The sequence below is a fragment of the Bos javanicus genome, chromosome 22 (assembly GCF_032452875.1).
Source record: "Bos javanicus breed banteng chromosome 22, ARS-OSU_banteng_1.0, whole genome shotgun sequence".
NCBI classification, from domain to species: domain Eukaryota; kingdom Metazoa; phylum Chordata; class Mammalia; order Artiodactyla; family Bovidae; genus Bos; species Bos javanicus.
In genome coordinates, this window is record NC_083889.1 from 25,224,307 (window position 1) to 25,247,264 (window position 22,958).

General features: G+C 37.3%; 1 protein-coding gene across 1 annotated transcript in view; it reads right to left on the reverse strand.

Moving 5' to 3' along the window:
• Window positions 1-22,958, reverse strand: part of CNTN6 (contactin 6) — a 319,039-nt gene that overhangs the window by 254,096 nt on the left and 41,985 nt on the right. The window contains exon 2 of the mRNA XM_061396383.1: window positions 1,045-1,180. Within this exon, the coding sequence (XP_061252367.1) occupies window positions 1,045-1,099 (55 nt within the window). The 5' untranslated portion in view covers window positions 1,100-1,180. The remainder of the gene's footprint in view (window positions 1-1,044; window positions 1,181-22,958) is intronic.

Here is a 22,958-nt window from a genome sequence, read left to right on the forward strand (position 1 = left end):
ATACCCCTTTACAGTGTAGTTTTGTTGTTTTTCTATCAAGAGATGGAGTATATTCTTATATTTCTTGAATCTGATAGTGTGACTGGGAATGGTTAAAAGAATGCAGCAGAAACGGCATTGTGTCAGTTGCAAGTCTTAACATTAAAAAACCTTGCCTACTTCTGATTTCTCTTGGAATTTTGAGCAGACATATATGAAGGACCACAGACTTACAGAGGATAAAAGAACAGTTGGTTCGGGGCAGAGACAGCCCAGTGGTCTCTATTACCAGACTAGCCAGGTCCCAGATGACCCAGTAGCTTAACCACAGATGTAAAGCACTCAGGCAAAATCAAAAGAATAGGCCAGTTGAGCCTACTTAAAATTGCCCATCTATATATTTTTCAACTAAATACATGGTTATGTGTTATTTTCATCCATTCAGATTTGTGATGGTTTGTTGCATGACAAAAGCTATCTGACACACAGACTTCATACTTAGGGTGAATGAAAGAATGTATCATTGACATGGATAGGAAAAAAACTCTAAACGTATTCTACTTCTGATATGACACTCTATATTACTTTATCTTCTATACTAATATAGCTTTAATCCATACCAAATTCCAAATTTGAAGAAAATATATTTCTATTTTAATTTTTAAAGACCACTCTAAAGGAAACAAAAAAATTATTCTTCATTGTTTTTGATGACAAAATTTACTTAATCACGTCCTTTTACTATAAACATTTCATACTTGACAATTTATAACTGAAATCATCTTAGTTCTGTTTAAAAATGGCACTTGATTCATTTTTTTAAGGATTAAACTCTATATTACCCATAGAGGTTACCTTTAAAATTTTATCATTTAGTTATTTAAATAATGTAAGTATTAGATTGGACAAAAAGTTCTTCTGGGTTTTTCTGTAAGATGTTATGGGAAAACATGAAAGAACTTTTTTGCCAACCCTATATTATGTATTTGAAAATTGCTTCACCTGTAGAAAAAATAAAATGCCAATAGATTATCAATCAGAACTCATAATAATAGAACACTTTACCTGCGGAAATGTTTATGAGTGACATCAGAATTACCAGTTTCCATAGCAACCTCATTTCCACTTTCTAAAGTCAAAATTTCTCCCATACAATCAGCCGGAAAGAAAATGTCTATCTTCCAGTCAGTATTTCAAGAGTCTGAAAGAAAAAGAAAATTGTCATGAAATGACAAATGCAAAAATATACATATTCTTACATATATATAAATTGTTGCATACTGGCTCAAGTTCATATTTAAATATTATTAATCTAAATAAGGTAACCTAAAAGTCTACTTTTTACATGCATGTATAATTTGCAAAGTTTTCATAATTTCAGCTCATATTCCCATAATTTAAATTCATACCTTAGATATACATTACATTTGCTATAAAATTTTCTATAGCAGTTAATAGGCTGAAGTGCAGTTCAATTGATTGTATTCTTGTGGAAGAAAACTTTCATGAGTATAATTTTAAATTTGACTTTTTAAAATGTTAGAGAGGTTTAAAGACATATTAAATCAACTCCCACAATTCTGTTGGTGTCTTTTACTTTTTATTTTATACCATTAGGAATAAGGTAAAATTTTGCTTTATCTTTTATATAACAGTGACTTTACACATTTCATGGATTGTTTTTTAATCAGTATTATTGAGAATATACTCATTGAGAAGCATTATCTTTACTAGACCTAAAATTAATATTTTGCTAAAACTTCTGTAGAATTCAATTTCTGGAAATATTATGTGTAGAGTGTGAGATATACTTTTTTTATTCAATAACATCATAATTTTCTTTATTTTGACATTTAAGCTTTCCGGTGATAAATGAAATCAAGATAATAGTTTGGTTGGCCTTTATTCAAAAAGTGAAATTTAGTAAGCAGCTCATAAAGCTCATAATCTCAAAAAAGTGTAGAATGAACTCATCTAGGTCATATTTTGATAAAATCATTATATATCAAATGATAGGACCCTTTACAACTTTTAACCTAGTGGAAATATATTTTCTTGCAACTTCAAATATCTCTTGGAAGTATGTGGATTTTAAGTGTAAATAATAAAGTTTTGATCATTTTCTGATATATTTTTAAATTTTAAAAATCTTTAATTTCTTTCTGTTACTAGTTACTTTGACATAAACACAAACCATTGACTATATTCTAAGTCTTTATAAAATCTAAATTAAATGCTTTCAGATTTAATCAAGGAATAAAAATCAAAAAGAAAATAAGCAGTATTCAGATCAATATGCTATGTTGAGTTGACAATGTCCTTCCAGAAATTTTCTCATATCTTACATCATCTTTCATTCTCTTTAACACCAGAAGTTCCAAACTCTTAACATCTCACATTTAAGTGAAATTATACTCTATATTCTTTGGAAGGAAAGTTATGACCAACCTAGATAGCATATTCAAAAGCAGAGACATTACTTTGCCAACAAAGGTCTGTCTAGTCAAGGCTATGGTTTTTACCGTGGTCATGTATGGATGTGAAAGTTGGACTGTGAAGAAAGCTGAGCGCTGAAGAATTGATGCTTTTGAACTGTGGTGTTGGAGAAGACTCTTGAGAGTCCCTTGGACTGCAAGGAGATCCAACCAGTCCATTCTAAAGGAGATCAGTCCTGGGTGTTCTTTGGAAGGAATGATGCTAAAGCTGAAAGTCCAGTACTTTGGCCACCTCATGCGAAGAGCTGACTCATTGGAAAAGACCCTGATGCTGGGAGGGACTGGGGGCAGGAGGAGAAGGGGACGACAGAGGATGAGATGGCTGGATGGCATCACTGACTCGATGGACATGAGTGTGAGTGAACTCCGGGAGCTGGTGATGGACAGGGAGGCCTGGCGTGCTGCAATCATGGGGTTGCAAAGAATCGGACATGACTGAGCAACTGAACTGAACTGAACTGATACTCTATACCTATTTATTCATTTCTATTTTTTCAAAAAACATTTATTCATTTATATTTACTCTCTGCCAGACATCAGGTACCTTGGTGTTAGTAATGAATCTAAAACTCTTCATTTCACCCTTGAGATCTTACATTTTATAAGAAAAACGGCAAAATCAAGCACACACACACTGATAGATGTGGTAAACATGGTAATACTTAGCAGAAGATAAGTGCTATCTATGAGATCTATGAGGTGATGCTCAAGTAGTGTGTTTGAACTGAGACTTGAAAAACGAGAAGCTCTTAGCCAGGCAAGTGCATGCATGCACATGAGGAGGGCATGTAGGAGAGCAGGGATTAAGGTAGGTAAAATGAGGAAGGAGACTACTAGCTGTCTAAGCAAAAGGGAAGGAGTGTGAAAAGTCCTGAAGCAGGACTGAGTGTGCATTTTCAAAGACCTTAAAGAGATTTCGGTGCTATTCAGAAGAACAGTGGCATGAGACACGGTTGGAGAAGGACAAAGAGGTTAAACTATTCAAGGCCTATGGACCATGTTGACAAATATGGATGTTGCACTTTCAAATCATAATTGAGGATTTGAAGCAGGACATTTACATGATACTAACATCATTCTGGCTGATATGGAGAATAGAAAGGGTAGAGTAGAAAGTAAAAACTTATAATTACCAACTTATTTGATGGACATCATTAGTTTCTCCAATCAAACAATTCATTCTTCTCTTCTTCTGATAAAAACTCTGTCTTTATGCATGTATTTATTTTATTTATCTATTTATTTCCTTTTTGTTGGAGGAACCACCTTCCTATACATCGTCAGTCCATATAATGAAAGTGAGATTTCCTTCATCTCCTAGCTACAGGGATGAAGATATGACCAGGGCTGTGTCAATGAGGAATCCATTCCCCTGGCTACAGTGTTTTGTAAAAGAAGGGGGATGTAGCCTAAGCCAAACTAATGACAACAAAGCCAATGATTTGTCAATGATATTACAAAAACTAAGATGCTAAGACTTAAATCTGTTGATCCAGTGTAATATAACATTTTGCAAGTCATATCTTCACCCAGTTTAGAAGGCATGGCTAAAAGCTATCAATGCCCCTTAGCAGAAAATTTACCGAGTCCCTGCCCCAATTTCTTCCCTTCTCAAGCTCTGACACTTCTGGATTATAGTGCATACAAACCCAATTTTCAGAGATCTCTAGCTACCTAACAATCAAGAATGACCCTTCTTCCTAAGGCTGATGGAATTATTCAAAATAATCCCATGGAAGCCCTCGAAATATAGCTAACCCTATCTCATTTGCTGCTCTTATCTTGTCCACACCTAAGTCCCAGCTTGCTTTTATCCTGTCCCTAGGGACATTTCCCTGCGTATTCCTTCTCTTATTTGGATATGTAGGAAACAAGAGTTTTGCTTCACGTATCTGAGTGTTATTATGTTCTAAAGAACCTATAGTCACACCTGATATCATGAAATGATGAAGTGCCTCACCAAGTTTAAAACCTGGAATTCTCCAATGTGAATGAATAAGACAAAGTTTTGTCTAATCATTTGTGCTGTATTTTTGTCTCTTGCAAACAAAAAACCTGACTAGTATATTCATTTTTTATCCTGAATTAATATAATGTTTTTCCTAAAGACCCCAGAGCAAACTGACGTGATGCATACCCTTTGAGCATTGTATTTATCAAAGACTCCATTATATCGCCAGCATTTTCATACCTTATCTTGAAGATAAAACCAGATACAATACTAGCTCATAATACATGGTTTGGTATGTAATATAGAGCTCATGGGTATTCAGTCAGTATTTGTTTGGTTTGTATTTGACAACTAACCAGTCTAGTATTATAAAGAAAAAGATTAAACTGGAAATCTAAAGACACTGCTTATAGTGTGGTCTTTCTCTTAACCAGCTTAGTAATTTTGGGTGTTTCATATACAGTAACGATGACTGTCAGCTTCCTCTTATGAAAATTGAAGGTTTCGACCTAGAGATCACCCTTAAATGTCTTCTAGCTCTAATAATCTAAGATTGTTTGATTTAACCTGGTGTATAATTTTGTAGCAAATATTGCCCTTTACCATCTGATTGCTTATCAACATCCTGTAATGAGGGCAAAGCCCAGGGGATAGTTTATTTAGCAGTGCTTTATAAAGATAGCCTAAATAGCTAATATTTATGCATCACTTGCCATTTGTAAAAGTTCCATTTGTAAAAGTTTAAATTACCTGAGGAAGGAGAATACACTGGCTCAATCAGAACAATCCAGATAAGAAGGGTCTGGTTATTTACTCACAGCAAAATGGGGTACATATATTCAGTAGAGAAAAATTATGCTGGGCACTGATACACAGAATAGCCACAGGAATTATTTCTAGGTTCTTAGAATCCTAAAGATTGCTTGAGGCAGAATAAAGGAGGCCTGTGTTTAAACTTAAAAGAACTTTCTGAAGTTCTAAAAAAAAAAAAATTTCAAAAATGCATTATAAGCACATTGTTTTAGATGAGGTTTATAAACCATGCAATCTTTTAAAGGTGTCGTGGTTCCTAACACACCTGCTAAGGTTGTTGTTCTATTATTACTGGACAGACTTATCTCCTCCAGACCATATGTGTTTCTTTTTCCTCTCCTGAAATTCCTTAGGGCAAAAGTAAACATTTCAAACACTTCAACACAAGAGTATGTATCGGTCCACAATCAGTTTCTCAAAATTAAAAAAAAAAAAAATATCTCTGAAAGTTAAAATATCCTTGTAAGTTGAGTGGCAAAACTAAATTTTGTGGTAAAACCTGCACTGAATTAATGTGACATTGTTTAGTCTGTTTCCAAATTAGCATGAATACTTAGGTTTTGCTGCTAAACACGGTGTTGGTGGTTGACAGAGTTGTTGCCCACTGAAGGTATTCTAAATCCACGTAAATTTGCATCACATTGCCTTTCTAAAGACTAGAGGTCAGAAAACTGAAGTCAGCTGACCAAATTCAGTCTTCTGTCTGCTTTTGTAAATAAAATTTCACTGGAATGCAATATACCTAGTTATTCATGCACTGTCTATGATTGCTTTTGTGCTACAAAAGCAAATTGAATATGCCAGAAACCATATGGTCTCCAAACCTGAAAATTTTGACTGTCCAACCTTTTATAACTTTAGAATTTCTGCAAGTTCTGTTGCTGATCTCTTATCTAATACATTCTAAACTCTAAAAAACATTTGATTATAAGGATTTCAGGTATAGAAATGTGGAACTCTGTTTCTCTAACTCCATGTATATGTGCTCAGCAAAAATTATACAGGTTTAGCAGGAAAAAAAAAATAGGTCTTGATTTTGAAGTAACTCTGAACTGTATCTTGCCTTTAGTAGATCTTTAGAAGGATCTCTTCTTACCATGTGTTTCAATCATCATCTGACCTTAGAAAGTAGATGAGAGAAGAATTAAGAGATGATTGTTGTGACTGTGAGGTTGTGCCTAAAGATGGTTCTTCTTTTTCTTTTTAAAAAATATTTATTTACTTATTTTATTTTTGGTTGTATCAGGTCTTAGTTGTGGCATGCAGTTTCCTTCTTTGTGGCACTCGGACTTCTCTCTAGTTGTGGGGCACAGGCTTCAGAGCACATGGGCTCTGTAGTTGTGGCTTGTGGACTTAGTTGCTCCCTGGCATGTGGAATCTTAGTTCCCTGATCAGGGATTGAATTCACATCCCCTGCATTGGTAGGCAGATTCTTAACTACTGGGCAACCAGGAAAGTCCCCCAAAGACTGTTTTTAACCCACACAACACAAATAGTCCTTTAGTTTCACTCAGATAAGTCAATTTTTAAAAAAGTAGAAAGCGATCACTGAATCTATTTCTTGCCATGAAACCATTCAACTGTCTATGAGTGTGATACAAAGGCTAGTAAACTGGGATTGACTAGGAAGCATTGGCTAGACTTTAGGCAATAGAGTAATTCTGGGAGGTTGTTGCCACGTTAAACTGTGGTGTGCCCAACAGACATGGGAAGCAATGGGTGTAACCAAAAGAGAGATGGAATGCATCCCTGATCTTTATCTTTTACAAAAGAGCTTTCTGACTTCTCTTTGCACTGAGGACTGGTGACATATGGTTAAATAAAATGGCGTGTGTATGTGCACGTACAGTTTGAAACAAACCTTTGAAAGGGGCTTATGAAGGATTGTGCTTGATTCAATGATTAAACTTATAAGCTACAAAGAACGCCCAAGACACATCTCATTGAATGACAAAAGGAAAACATGGGTAGTCATTCTTGTCTAAAAAAATTTGATACTCTTCAATATATGTGGATATATCTATGTGACACCAGTTTGAGTGATTAAGAATTATGTTCATTAGTATATACAGTTTATAGAAATCTTCAGGTCTATTACATATTGTACCTGTACAGTTCTTACCCCTTTTGCATTCAGTTCAGTTGCTCAGTCCTGTCCGACTCTTTGCGACCTCAGGGACTGCAGTCCATGGACTGCAGCACACAAGGCTTCCCTGTCCATCACTAACTTCTGGAGCTTGCTCAAACTCATGCCCATTGAGTTGGTGATGCCATTCAACCATCTCATCCTCTGTCATCCCCTTCTCCTCCTCCCTTTTGCATTAACTGAAATTATTTTCTCACTTTGGTAGTAGGAAAAAGAAGCTACTACTAACTGGCTTTGGTGATCACTGTAAATGCAGGGTAATAGAGTGAGCAGTGGAGGAATATTACTTAAAATATTGGCCAGTTTCTCTCTGTGTGTCTCAATTGTGTTGCTTTAGTATAAAAGGAAATCATTGTTGCAAGTGCATTACTCTTAAGGGACTTTATTCTTTCTCTATTTACAGCAGCATTCCTTTGACATTACAGAATTTTGTAGCAGAGATTAAGATCCATTTTCAGTTGGCATGTTCATCATCAAAACAAATGTGCTCAGCACTAATTGCCCTTTTGTTTTTAATTGACCAGTTAATTAACTATATTAGATAAATTAAAAATCCCAAGTCCATTTGCTTCAGGTAGCCCTACTGTTTTATTTCACTGTGATAACAATCTATGGCCAGATAGAAGGGAAGATGCTTAATAATTTTAAAACAGATTTCCAACCTCAGCATTCATGGAGTTATTTACTATCAAGCTAATCAATAATAAATTAAAAATTGAAATATTTATGATCTAAAAATCTGATTTAGACTAGGGAAACTCCAACTCCCATTAAGTCAGGCAAAGTAGCAAGATAAATCATGCCATCAGAGTCTATGTTTTCATAATATAATGCTATCGCTTATGATAATTGTTATGCCGACTCTCAAAATAGGCAATCATAATAGATGATAGATTAGTAGAAAGATATAGCACAGTGTGATTAATGCAATGGGAGAAGAAACATTCCTTCTTTCCTTAGAGGAGACATGATGACATGTTAAGTTGTTAACAGAATGGAATACATGCAAATACATTTGTTATGACAATAGTTGGAATCATTTCTACGTGTTTTCTGATTAGAGCAACCAAGCTGTAGAACTTAACTTAGTCATCAATACAGTCTATCTCATATGCCTTGTGCTTGCTGAAAGAGATCTGTGTGAAGAAATTAGTTTTCTAACTGATAAGAGACCATACTTCCAATTAATTTCAGAACTGAAAGAACATACAGATCTTTCTTGACTTACAATGAGGTTATGTCCCAATAACCCCAACATAAGTTGAAAAATATGTCAACAATGTGTTCAATACACTTAGCCTACTGAGCAGCACAGCTTTACCAAGCTACCTTAAACATGCTCAGAACACATACATAGCCTACGGTTGGGTAAAATCATCTATCACAAAGCCTCTTTAATAATAAAGTGTTGACTATCTCTTGTAATATGTTGAATACTGTACTAAAAATGAAAAACAGAAAGGTTGTAATTGTATCAGTTGTTTATTTATGTGATGGTGTGACTGACTGGGAGCTATAACTGCCCAGTATCATAAGAGAGGAGCCTGCCGTTTACTGCTAACCTAGAATATCTAAGTCAAGTAAAGTTGAATTTGAAACATAATACATCAGGGTCCACTTGTATATAGATACCACTTTCATAGGTGAGGAAACTGAGGCCTCAAAGAGGCAAATATTCCTATAAAGTTTATGACCTAGAATTAGACCTGAGAGCAGATCCCTGAGAGAGAGTCCTGCCTACTGTACATCCCTCTTGATCTGTGACACTGGGCATGTCACCTTAGTAAAGGTTCAGCCTCTGTGAATCTGTTTTCCTAACTGAAAATGCAGGTAATTACATCTTATAGAAATGCTCTCCGTGTTTCTTTTGATCAGAATAAGAGGATCTGGGTGGGTGATAATGTAGTTTGGAGGATTTGTAATGTCAACTCTCATGTTCGAAATGGTGACCAGAAATGTTTGTTGTTCAGGCAAAACTAAGTTTACTAGGCTTAGTTTAGAAAAGGAGAGTATAACTTGACATAATATCAGTACTATCTCAGAAGGGAAAGTTATGGGTGATATTTATTGGATTTTATGTCCTGAGCTGAGTGACTTGAAGGTTGATCTTGCAAAAGGAGGAACTGACTAGAAATAGGCAGAGCACATGGTGTAATAACTATAGATGGATGGGTGCAGTGAGGTAAGACTCTTGTTGTAGGTGTTGATGTTGGCCTTGAAATGAAAGTTTTATCCTATAGAAGTGAATACTTTCTGAAGCAAATAACTAAATTACTTTTGCTTTCAGTGTAATTTAACATACAGATAGGAAATTACACAAGTTTCAGTTCTCAGTAATGAGTTGAATAATAAGATGTATTGATTGCTAACCAGCCACCAAAGCAGAAGTTGGGAAACTTTTTCTGTAAGGAATCAAATAGGAAACAGCTTTCACTTTTGTAGATTATTTGGCCTCTGTTGCCACTAGGAAACAGGACTGTTGTAGTGCAAAAGTGGCTATATAGACAAGATATTAACAAATGGGAGTAGCTGTGTTCTAATAAAACTTTATTTATAAAAGAGTAATGAAATATAGCATTTAATCCAAGGCCACAGTTTGCCAACCTCTGTCTAAAGAATGGCACAGAGAGAAGTTTCTAGTGGGAAGTTATTAACCCAAGCCTACTGAATATTTGATTAATTTCTGCAATGTCAGGAAGCTGGGAGGGATAGTGAATATATGGATAGTGAATATATAAGGCAGCAAAACTCAGAAACATCTTGATTAAAACAAATGGAGTGTAATCATTTGTTTCATTCTTTTTAATCCAAATATCTCTGAATTTTGCTACCAATAAATATTTACATATATGATATACCATTATGTACAAGCTAGAATCAAAATTTCTGGGAGAAGTATCAATAACCTTCAAGAAAATTAGAGATACCATGGGAATATTTCATGTAAAGATAGGCTCAATAAAGGACAGAAATGATATGGACTTAACAGAAGCAGAAGATATTAAGAAGAGGTGGCAAGAATACACAGAAGAACTGTACAAAAAAGATCTTCACGACCAAGATAATCACAATGGTGTGATCACTCACCTAGAGCCAGACATCCTGGAATGTGAAGTCAAGTGGGCCTTAGGAAGCATCACTACATACAAAGCTAGTGGAGGTGATGGAATTCCAGTTGAGCTATTTCAAATCCTGAAAGATGATGCTGCACTCAATATGCCAGCAAATTTGGAAAACTCAGCAGTGGCCACAGGACTGGAAAGGGTCAGTTTTCATTCCAATCCCAAAGAAAGGCAATGCCAAAGAATGCTCAAACTACCCTACAATTGCACACATCTCACACGCTAGTAAAGTAATGCTCAAAATTTTCCAAGCCAGGCTTAAGCAGTATGTGAACTGTGAACTTCCAGATGTTCAAGCTGGATTTAGAAAAGGCAAAGGAACCAGAGATTAAATTGCCAGCATCCACTGGATCATGGAAAAAGCAAGAGAGTTCCAGAAAAACATCTATTTGTGTGTTATTGACTATGACAAAGCCTTTAACTGTGTGGATCACAATAAACTGTGGAAAATTCTGAAAGAGATGGGAATAGCAGACCACCTGACCTGCCTTTTGAGAAACCTATATGCAGGTCAGGAAGCAACAGTTAGAACTGGACATGGAACAACAGACTGGTTCCAAATAGGAAAAGGACTACGTCAAGGCTGTATATTGTCACCTTGCTTATTTAACTTCTATGCAGAGTACATCATGAGAAACGCTGGGCTGGAAGAAGCATGAGCTGGAATCAAGATTGCCGAGAGATATATCAATAACCTCAGATATGCAGGTGACACCACCCTTATGGCAGAAAGTGAAGAGGAACTCAAAAGCCTCTTGATGAAAGTGAAAGAGGAGAGTGAAAAAGTTGGCTTAAAGCTCAACATTCAGAAAACAAAGATCATGGCATCTGGTCCCATCACCTCATGGGAAATAGATGGGGAAACAGAGGAAACAGTGTCAGACTTTATTCTTTTGGGCTCCAAAATCACTGCAGATGGTGATGGCAGCCATGAAATTAAAAGACGCTTACTCCTTGGAAGGAAAGTTATGACCAACCTAGATAGCATATTAAAAAGCAGAGACATTATTTTGCCAACAAAGGTCCATCTAGTCAAAGCTATGGTTTTTCCAATAGTCATGTATGGATGTGAGAGTTGGACTGTGAAGAAAGCTGAGCGCCAAAGAATTGATGCTTTTGAACTGTGGTGTTGGAAAAGACTTTTGAGCATCCCTTGGACAGCAAGGAGATCCAACCAGTCCATCCTAAAGGAGATCAGTCCTGAATATTCTTTGCAAGGACTGATGTTGAAGCTGAAACTACAATATTTTGGCCACCTGATGAGAAGACCTGACTCATTTGAAAAGACCCTGGGAAAGATTGAAGGTGGGAGGAGAAGGTAATGGCAGAGGATGAGATGATTGGATGGCATCACTGATTCAATGGACATGAGTTTGAGTAAACTCTGGGAGCTGGTGATGGAAAGGGAGGCCTGGCGTGCTGCAGTCCATGGGGCTGCAAAGAGTTGGACACAACTCAGCAACTGAACTGAACTGATAGGATATCTATGCATAAGTTTATATGCATATGCATAAGTTTAACAAGAAGCTGGTTTTCTTCTCTTTTACTCTTTTTGCTCCTTCATATATTTCAAAGTTAAAAAAAAAAGAACTAAACAAAGCAAGAACATTTATAACAAGATACTATTGAAACTACTATGTGCGTGAAGTACTTTCTTTTGTTTGAGGGAAATATTAATAAGCTTATTTGGGTGTAGTAATAGAGCATTAGAGGGAAAAATTATTTCTTTATGTGCTTAATTAAGAAAAACTGGACTGTGGGGAAAGTTTTCTTTTTTCCTGCTTTACTAAACTAAACTTGTCAAATTAAAGCAAAACAAGCAAAACAGATTGGTATAGTTCAAAACTATATCTAATCTAATAAGATGGTATTTAAGAAAATATATATTAAGTCTTGGGTTTTAAAACTGATCTACTTATTCAGAATAGGAATGTGGAGTGGGGAAAAGTGACTTTATAATTTCAAATTAAAAAATAAATGCAGCATGGGGTAATTTTAAGGTCAGCGTTCAGTAGTGGCTTATATTTTGACACAATTGCCAAAATCAGATGTAACTGAGGTTGCATTAATAAAAGCATATTGTTCAAAACAAGGGAGGTGCAACTTCTGCCTTAACCCTCACCTGAACTTGTGTAACCACATAGAGGGATTGTATTCTCTCCTGAGCATCATGGTTTAAGAGGAATTTTGACAAATTGAAAGCCTCTCCTAGGGAGCAGGGTGAGGATGATGAAGTGGCTGGGAGCTTGTGAGGGTCAGTGGAGAGAAATGAGTATGTTTAGCCCGGGGAAGAGAGGATTTAGTAGGCAGAGAAGAGCCATCTTCAAATATTTGAAGGGCTGTCTTGTGGAAGAAGGATTAGACTTATTATTTGTGTCTCAGGAGACCAGAACTGGGACCAAAGGGTAGACATTTCAGGGCAGCAAATTTCAGCTTAATATCAGCCCAGAGCATTTTAACAAGTAGAATTGTTTATCCAGTGTTTAAGTGCACTGGCTTTGAAACCTAGACATTCTGGGTTTGTATCTCAAAACCTACAGACACTTAATAGCTTTGTGACTTTAGAGGAAGTGAAATACCCTATCTGAGCCTCAGTTTTATGATAATTACAATGAAAAAAGTACTATCTACTGCATGAGGTTTATATAAGGCTTCAATGAGATTGTGCATGTAAAGAGTAAAAGTGCTTTCTCCATGAGATGTCACATTCATCATGACTAGGCGTATAGAAGGAACAGCTAGATGACAAATTCTCTGGGATATTATAGAGGACAATTCGGCATTGAGTAGAAGGTTAAACTAGATGACCTCTTAAGCCCTTCTAAACTTGTAGCTTTTTATTTATATAAAGAGCAAGAAGCTGAAAATCCTCTGTACCAGGAGTCATTAAGTGGTGGTCCAAAAGCTGGATTCCCCCAGAAGAATATTTGAAAGTTGGGAAACTGAAATAACAATGAACATTCTGGTTTTTCTTTATGTATCTGAAGACTTGGCATCACTGAGTTCACATTTCTATATACAAACAGCATCTTTAAAAAGACATTAACAACAACAAGCATCAGGAGTATTTGACCCTTTAATGGTATTTGCCTTAGTTTAGACAATCAGACCCAGTTTGTCTAAGATCCAAGCCACTACAGTCTTGTATCACCTGCCTAGTCTCTGAAGGCAGCGTATTTGCCATCTGTGTCCTACATCAGCTACGTGAGACATCTGGAAGCAGTCCTTTTGGACTATATGACAGGACAGAAAAATAGGAGGTGGAAGAGAATGACTGGGAGATCAGCAGGCTGTCTGAAAGGGCACGTTAATAGCTATAGTATTAATAATATCAGTTTTTGAATACTGACCAATACCAGGCTCTAGGGCTTCCGCCCTCACACCATGCTCTATGTCAAGGATTGCATGTACACTGTCTCATTTAATCTTTCCAGCAGTCCTATCACATGTGTAAAATGATTGCTCTCATTTTACGGGTGAGGACACTAAAGCTTGGACGTGTAAGAAACTGGATAAAGCGTTGCCAGCTAATAAGTGGCAAAAGTCCCTCATCTGACCACTACCTGTTCTAATCCTAAACCTTGACTTGCCTCCACAATGGCTAATCTTACAGATGTTACAATTTTGCCTAAAGCTGATCCTGGGAGATTTGATTCAAGTTTCTGAGCAAACATATTTCTGATAGGAAAGATTTCTTCCTATCAGAGTTGCAAAGGGAAGATTCCACCTTCACTGTGAATAACCTGAACTGTCATGAAGCTATACGGACGGCACTCTGCAAGGTTTGCCAGTGTCATTTTTAGACTTAAGGGGGAAAAAAAGACAGCATGTAGTCAAATACAATGCAAAATGCAAGCTTAAATAAGGTGAACAAGCTCTTCCCTGCAGGGTTTCTCAGTGTCTCTATTCTTCTAATGTCCATTATAGAATCTAAGGGGAAGGGTATAGTGTATACTGTTCTTAGACTTCTATGATCCTGGGACTCTATTTTCTGCAGTGCTTATCCTACAGTGAATTGATGCTCTATGGAACACAGTCCAGGAAAACCTAGAAGGAAAAGAGCCCTGGACCAGAAATGCAATGATATTAAAATCCCAGCTCTGCCAACAGCTAGCAATGTAATCTAAGACTTGTAACCTCTGATCTTAGGTTGCGAGTATTGGGACCGTAATATCTGTCCTACTGACTCCTCCAAATTTTTATAAGGATCAACTAAATCAAGGATTTAAAAGAGCTCTTTAAATGGAAAGAAACTCACGATACACATAAGGGATTAAATGATTAATGTTTCTCATTCCTGCATAGCTGATCAGGGAAACTGGCTAGATTTTAATCACTTTCATGCCAATCAGTTATTTTCTGATCACACACAATAGCTTATCTTTTTTGAAATGCATGGACTTGTGAATTCTCTGTCCTATCTGGAAAGAATTATGAAAATATACATATTATTATGAACACATTAAATCTAAGCAATTGTAAGCTCTTTGCTGAGAAGCAACACCCTTTCTTCCAATGCTATCCATTAAGGAAGGAGAGGGAAAAATATAGTGAGCACTCAAAGCAGGACGTACACTGATTCCATTCTGTTCCCTTTGGCTAAAGTTCATGGTCCCCAGCCCCTGGACAATAGGACCTTTTGCCTTCTCTTCCATCAACCTGTCCCCTGATATGTGCTCCCACTGGCAGTCCTGACCTCACAGAAATAGGAGTCAACTCAGGAGGGAAAGGCAGTTGCCTGTCAACACTGTTGCTGTAAAACTCTGGGAAATTCCTCTGCTATTGAGAGGCTAGAATTTGTAAAATAATAAAAATAAAAAGGAGAGAGAAAAAGACAACTCATTTGACAAACAAGGAATGGCATTGCACCTTAGTCTCTTAAGTGCCCATTCCCTGGCTTTTTGAAATTTCAGAAATTTCAGAAATTAAGCTTTTTGTGGAGAGTGTGTTACCCTTGCTAAATACATGGTCCCCAAGAGCAAAGATGCTGTGGCCTGGAACATGGGGGACAGACATTCCCAACCCTTTGCCCATTCTTTAGCCTTTGATGATGGCATTTGCAAGCTATATATGTGTGTGTGTATGTACGTGTATATATATGTGTGTGTGTGTGTGTATGTATGTATATATATATATGTAAAAATTGCCTGCTGGTCTGATGATACAATCCTCCAAGGGCAGAGTATTACAATATTATCTCAGATTTACCCCAATCCATGCCTGTCTCCTGCCTTCTTACTAACAGGACTTAAACTACCTTCCAGTACCTGGATCTCATGTTTATGTAAATAGTATCCCACTTTTGTAAAGTGGATTATAGTCTGAAAGGTACTTTCTCAAACAAAATGTCTCATTTTGTTTTTTTAAATCATCAAGAAAAACAAAAAGTGAAGCTCTGACCGATTAACTAACTTTTGGAGCCAGCCAGGCTAAAATGTGCATACTGTTTTAAAAGCATTGTTTTAAATTTTCCACCCTCTAAGTTTGGGTGACTTGGGATGAAACTGTGCTTCTAATTTATATCCAGATCTTGATAAGAGTATTACGAGTTGTAAACAGTGGGGGAGATGTGAAAACCACTCTTAGAGGGAAGAGTAATGTCTTCGGCAGAGCTTCCCAATGGGCAGAGTGGCCCCATGAAAATGTTGCTGGATCAGGCATCCAAAGAGATCAGAGACAGCCCACCACTGCCTGTAACCAGTCACATAATTTTAGTGAATTCAGTCTGAAGGGAAATTGAAAGGACAACACAGTCATTGACCTGGTGGCTCTGTGAGCTTTTTAAGAGGAAACATTGGTAACAGAGAGTCCATGCTATGTAGCCAAGTTACCTCGTTTCAATCCAGCCTCTGCTTCTCACTCAGCAATTTGATAACAGGTTACCTAACTCCTCTGTGCTTTCATTTCCTCATCAGCAGTGGCGCAGACGGTAAAGCATCTGCCTGCAATGCGGAGACCCAGGTTCAATCCCTAGGTAGAGAAGATCCCCTGGAGAAGGAAATGGCAACCCACTCCAGTACTCTTGCCTGGAAAATCCCATGGACTGAGGAGCCTGGTAGGCTACAGTCCATGGGGTTGCTAAGAGTCGGACACGACTGAGCGACTTCATTCACTAAAATGGGGATAATAACAGTAGCTACTTTTCATGTTTGAGGTGAGGATAAGTTAATTCAAATAAACTGCTTAGAACAGTATTTCACATGAGGCCAGAGCACACTAAATAATAGCTGCTATTATTATTGTCATTATTGACATTATTAACATTATTAAGTACAAAACAATCACACTTAAAAGATCAGTCATTTTCAAGGATGCCTCTGTCTTTGATTATGCTGGTCCATCTTCCTAGAATTCTCTAATTTTAGTATTTGGCCAAGATGCAATGACCTTTATCCCATGAAGATTTTGATCATATCTTCAAATGCTTTCAATTTCAACTTTTAATCAGTTTATATTTAATGAAGAAATGAATAAAAGATTTAAGGTACACCTGCTTTCCCATAATGCATTTTGCACAGTCTATTTTTTAGTATCATGTGTGTGAGTGTGTGTGTGTCCTTATACACAAGAGAAATTAAGTTACGCTAATCCACAGAGTGAATGCGTGATTGATCGCTATTTATCAGTTAAATGTATTTCAGGGCTGTAATGAGCAGAGGAGCCTGGTGAGTTACATTCCATGGGGGTGGCAAAATGTTGGACAGGACTTAGCAACTGAGTACACACACATGCAAAAAGCCATTCAGAAGTGATGATAAATTTTAGAAATATTATTCTCTTTGTTACCTTATAGAATCTAGTACAATCTCCTTGAAAGGTTATACATTAGACCTTTTAAATAAGAGGAATGAAGAGAATTAGGTAGGCTTACCCTGGACTGCCTTCAAGTAACTATAATTCAAACAGTCTAGAATGAGGAATTAAGTGAAAGAAGAACTCTTTTTCACTAAAGTGACTCCAGGCAAGAATGCTATCACCTCTCCTCCTTTTAACATCTTCTTTAGCTTGTATGTCTAGTATATTATCATTGAAACAACACACCCTTAGGCCTCCAGAAGAGGTGTATATTCAGAAAAAGGCAGGGACTGGATTTTGCATCTGAATCCCCGCTGGCTTAAACTTGGCCTCCCAAGTGTAAAGTGGTACATGGTCGCAACACGTTTTTTGTCTTACGGGTTGCAAATAGATTTTAAAATGATATGAAGTTGAAAACATATTGATCATGTTGCAAGATGTTATTCAGAGATTTAAAAGTAAAAGATCTATAAGCACAGCTGCATATTTCAAAAGTTTCAGGCCCAATTTGCTTGTCAATTCCCAGAACACACTAGTTTTTCAAGGGATGTACACATATAAATAAACTAAATGCATACAGAAAATCACATACATCTCTTCTTTCCAAATAGCTTTCCTTCAGTCCACTTGACATAAACTCCCTCATGTCCCCAGTCAGAATGGTATTTTTGGCACAATATTGTTCCTGATTTCTCTATTGCCTCCTGGGCACCTGCCGTTCAAACATCTAATGTGAATTTTCTCATGAATGCCAATGATATATGGCTACATTTTTCCTTCGAACATTTCATCCCCCAGGCACTCCAAGTACTCTGTGACTACTTCCAAGATATCCATAACTAGATGAATAGCAATTACTTGTAATAGAGGGTGGAAAAGGCAAAGGACATTTTTATTGGTTCTGGGAAGATTTAACTACATTGATACAGCATTTACTGAAAATTCCCATCACCCCAGAGCATGATGAATGGCCACCTCCATCTCAGCTCTGTCTCAGGAGGTTTCCGGGTGCAAAGTGCCCTGAGGTCTTCTTTGCCACACAGAGAAGTTAAGTCTTCATTCATCCTTGCCTGTTAACTTCACTTGAGTTAAGTGAGCAGGCAAGCTTTATTCACTTCCAATTCAAATCAACATAAAGGTTTAATTTGCTTCCCTGTCTTCTGGGGCTAATCTCCCTCATTGAACACTCATACTCCCATTAATTCAAGGAGAACAACCCCCTAAGCAGCCTTTGATTAGACTCTGAAGAACTAATTGTGCCTTTGAAAGCTTGCACACAGCTCCCAGCAGCACCAACAAGATCCTCCTTTTGTGTACCCCATTTCCTAGGGCAGAATTGGGTATGAGACATGACTATCAGCATTTATGTGACTAGTGGCAGATACTTCACACTCCACCTACTTCTGAGTTCAAGTGCTAAATTTCTAGAATGCATATTATAGGGCCCCATCTCTTCTGCAGACCTACCATTCACAGGTAGAATGGCAAGACACAACTGCTAAGTGTCAGGAACTTTTATCACATAGGATATAGCAATGCAGACTTTAACAGAACTTAGCTTTATAGAACATCTCAAGGGTCTGCTTCTAATGTTAAAGGGTCCCTCCCAATTGGAAAAAAAAAAAAAAAAGAGTTCTCAATTCCTTTTCTATTCTTTATAGTCTGTGACTTCAATTTATTATTTACATTCAATGAACCTCTTGAGATAAAGTTTTAATAATTAGCTTAATAATAAATTAATTAAGAAAGGATTCATTCCCCCCTCAACTCTAAGCTGAGTTTATAACAGCTCTTGTAAACCAGTTTAGAGAAAGATAAAATGATGGGTATGTTGACGCAGAGAGGCAGAGAGTACCCTGTGTATGCATCTTTTCACAAAGGTGAAGTCATTTATTTATCAACAGTACTTTTTTTTCTGAGTTTCAAGGACTTGAATGCAAAAAGTTTGGTTGGAGAGTGATACTAAGAAATGTGGGATGGAAAGGAGCTTACTCAGAAGAGAATAAACCAGTGAAAGTTTATTATCAGGCCAGCTGTCAGTGTGATCAACTGGATCTCAGTCACTCTGCCATTGCCCTGCTGCTGCTGCTGCTAAGTCGCTTCAGTCATATCCGATTGTGCAACCCCATAGATGGCAGCCCACCAGGCTCCGCCGCCCCTGGGATTCTCCAGGCAAGAACACTGGAGTGGGTTGCCATTTCCTTCTCCAATGCATGAAAGTGAAAAGTGAAAGTGAAGTTGCTCAGTCTTGTCCGACTCTTAGCGACCCCATGGACTGAGGCCCACCAGGCTCCTCTGTCCATGGGATTTTCCAGGCAAGAGGACTGGAGTGGGTTGCTATTGCCTTCTCCAGCCATTGCCCGGGCAGTGTTCAATTATCCCAATTGAGAAGTGCAGAAGAGTATTTATCATTTCCTGAACTGTAATTGATTGAGGGTTTTTAGGAGCCTTAACTCTTGGGCAATGTGAGTTTGGCCTGCATAGAGAAAATCATGTTTCCCAGGCTAGAAAATAGTTGGAGATGGTAAGGTTTTCACAGCATTAGCTATTCATCAGAGTGCTTGTGAATCCTGATGGTGGGTATGAGGGTAGGGGATTCATCTGCTCCAATTAAATCTCTGTCATTATTAGACACTGAATTGTAAATTAGCCTTGAAATAGAATCAGTGACTTTTACAAAAATTGGAATTCAGAAAAGGTTTTTATTACTAGAACACCAAAATTATTGTTACTAATCAATCTTCTTATTTTGCAATTGGCTTTTTCATTAAGTAAAGAGAAGAGAGAGAAGACAGAATATTTAATAGATAAGTCACGCTAAAAATTAAGTTTTGGCCTTTTAAACCAATTTATAAATTCCATATTAAAGAAGTTTTTTTTTCCTGACCAAAGGAATTGACTATTTAATAAAAGCAATGATAAAAAATTAAAGAAAGAAAACAAAGTATATTTTATATAAATGAACATTGCCTGATGTAGAAAGTTTTCAAAAGCATGACCTGGGATTTTAAATCAATAACTATTAGAAATTACTTAGAAACTCATATCTAAAATGAATTCATGTACAGTTAAATGTTTGTTACAGTTACATATACCTCCAACAACCATCACTTAGAAAGTGTTGTATGTTTGAACACTGATGCTACAAATTTGCTGGAGTTAAGAAAAGTATCTTATATTTATATAACACTTTTGAATATTAAAATGTATCTCAGTCAGTTCAGTTGCTCAGTTGTGTCCGACTCTTTGTGACCCCATGAATCGAAGCACGCCAGGCCTCCCTGTCCATCACCAACTCCCGGAGTTCACTCAGACTCAGGTCATCGAGTCAGTGATGCCATCCAGCCATCTCATCCTCTGTCGTCCCCTTCTCCTGCCCCTAATCCCTCCCAGCATTAGAGTCTTTTACAGTGAGTCAACTCTTCGCATGAGGTGGCCAAAGTACTGGAGTTTCAGCTTTAGCATCATTCCTTCCAAAGAAATCCCAGGGCTGATCTCCTTCAGAATGGACTAGTTGGATATCCTTGCAGTCCAAGGGACTCTCAAGAGTCTTCTCCAGCACCACAGTTCAAAAGCATCCATTCTTCAGTGCTCAGCCTTCTTCACAGTCCAACTCTCACATTCTTACATGACTACTGGAAAAACCATAGCCTTGACTAGCCAGACCTTTGTTGGCAAAGTAATGTCTCTGCTTTTGAATATGCTATCTAGGTTGGTCATAACTTTTCTTCCAAGGAGTAAGCATCTTTTAATTTCATGGCTGCCATCACCATCTGCAGTGATTTTTGGAGCCCAAAAAAATAAAGTCTGACACTGTTTCCACTGTTTCCCCATCTATTTCCCATGAGGTGATGGGACCGGATGCCATGATCTTTGTTTTCTGAATGTTGAGCTTTAAGCCAACTTTTCCACTCTCCTCTTTCACTTTCATCAAGAGGCTTTTGAGTTCTTCTTCACTTTCTGCCATAAGGGTGGTGTCATCTGCATATCTGAGGTGATTGATATTTCTCCCGGCAATCTTGATTCCAGCTTGTGTTTCTTCCAGCCCAGCGTTTCTCATGATGTACTCTGCATAGAAGTTAAATAAGCAGGGTGACAATATACAGCCTGGACGTACTCCTTTTCCTATTTGGAACCAGTCTGTTGTTCCATGTCCAGTTCTAACTGTTGCTTCCTGACCTGCATATAGGTTTCTCAAGAGGCAGGTCAGGTGGTCTGGTATTCCTGTCTCTTCAGAATTTTCCACAGTTTATTGTGATCCACACATATTTGGCATAGTCAATAAAGCAGAAATAGATGTTTTTCTGGAACTCTCTTCCTTTTTCCATACTAAGTCAAATGAAAAAAATACCTATGCAGATTAGCTTTATGGAACTTGATGGTACTCAGAAATCTTGAATTATTAGAAGTTCAGTATCTTTCAGTTTGTAATTTGGATATATTTGGGTTCCTAAAGGGAAAATCAGAAATTCTATCATTGTCATTTGTTTGATCAAAAACTTTAGAAACAAACAGCTCCCCCAAGTGTGTTGCTAGATCTATAGAAATATGTGTATATGTAGGTGGCTGTTGAATTTTACAAAGAAAAGTAACTAAGTGAGTAGGTAGTGATTTTATTTCCCTGAAATAAGCACAGCTAAATTCCTCAATGCTGAATTCAGTGAATCCATCCCTGGAGGCTTCTCCAAGACAATCAATCACTAACCCATCTTCATACCTCAGTTTTGGTGTAGGCACTGACTCATCTTCTGTATGATGGTAGGAAAGTACTCAGCTTGTTTTATGCGACAAATTGTGGAGTGGGGAGGCAGTTGGACCAGAGGATCTTCAGATTATCCAGATAATGAATTATAGAAGCTGATCTGATGACAAGGAATATTACAGCTGAAGTAAAGTGAAAGTCACTCAGTTGTGTCTGATTCTTTGCGACCCCATGGAGTATACAGTCCATGGAATTCTCCAGGCCAGAAAACTGGAGTTGGTAGTCTTTCCCTTCTCCAGGGGATCTTCCCAACCCAGGGATCAAACCCAGGTCTCCCACGTTGCAGGTGGATTCTTTACCAGTGAGCCACAAGATTAATGGAGATACACAGGATGAAGGTGTTGCCCACCCTGTGTCTTGGCTTCACATGTGATCCTGGCCACTTTAGGGTGTCATGGTGTAGGGGCTAATGCACCAAAGGAATCATATGTAACAGAATGTTGAAAACATTCATGATGGACAAGTAACATTGAATGTTGTGGTCTGAAATGTTATATTGAGATAAAAGAAAGATAATAATTTCAAAAGAGTAAGGTGACTGATTCAGGTAGGACTGAGTCTCTATAATCCAACCAATAAATAAGTTAAACTAACTTAAGGCAGAATCTATAAGTAGCTAAAGGGAAGCCAATTATGTAAATCTGGTTGGTACCCACTTAATTTAGGATATATTTTGTAGACAGCCATTCCCTGCTACAAAACTTTTGAACCGCTAGGCCCTGCAGTGTCTGCTCACTTTAATTTCAAAGACATATCCTTTGCTTTCTATTGCTCACAGCTGTTTTTTTTTTTTTTAAAACAATCTGTGTTAAATAAATAATTAATTAAAACATATTTATATGTATGTATACAAACCCACACAAAACTGAGTGGCCGCATCAAATATTGAAGTTTT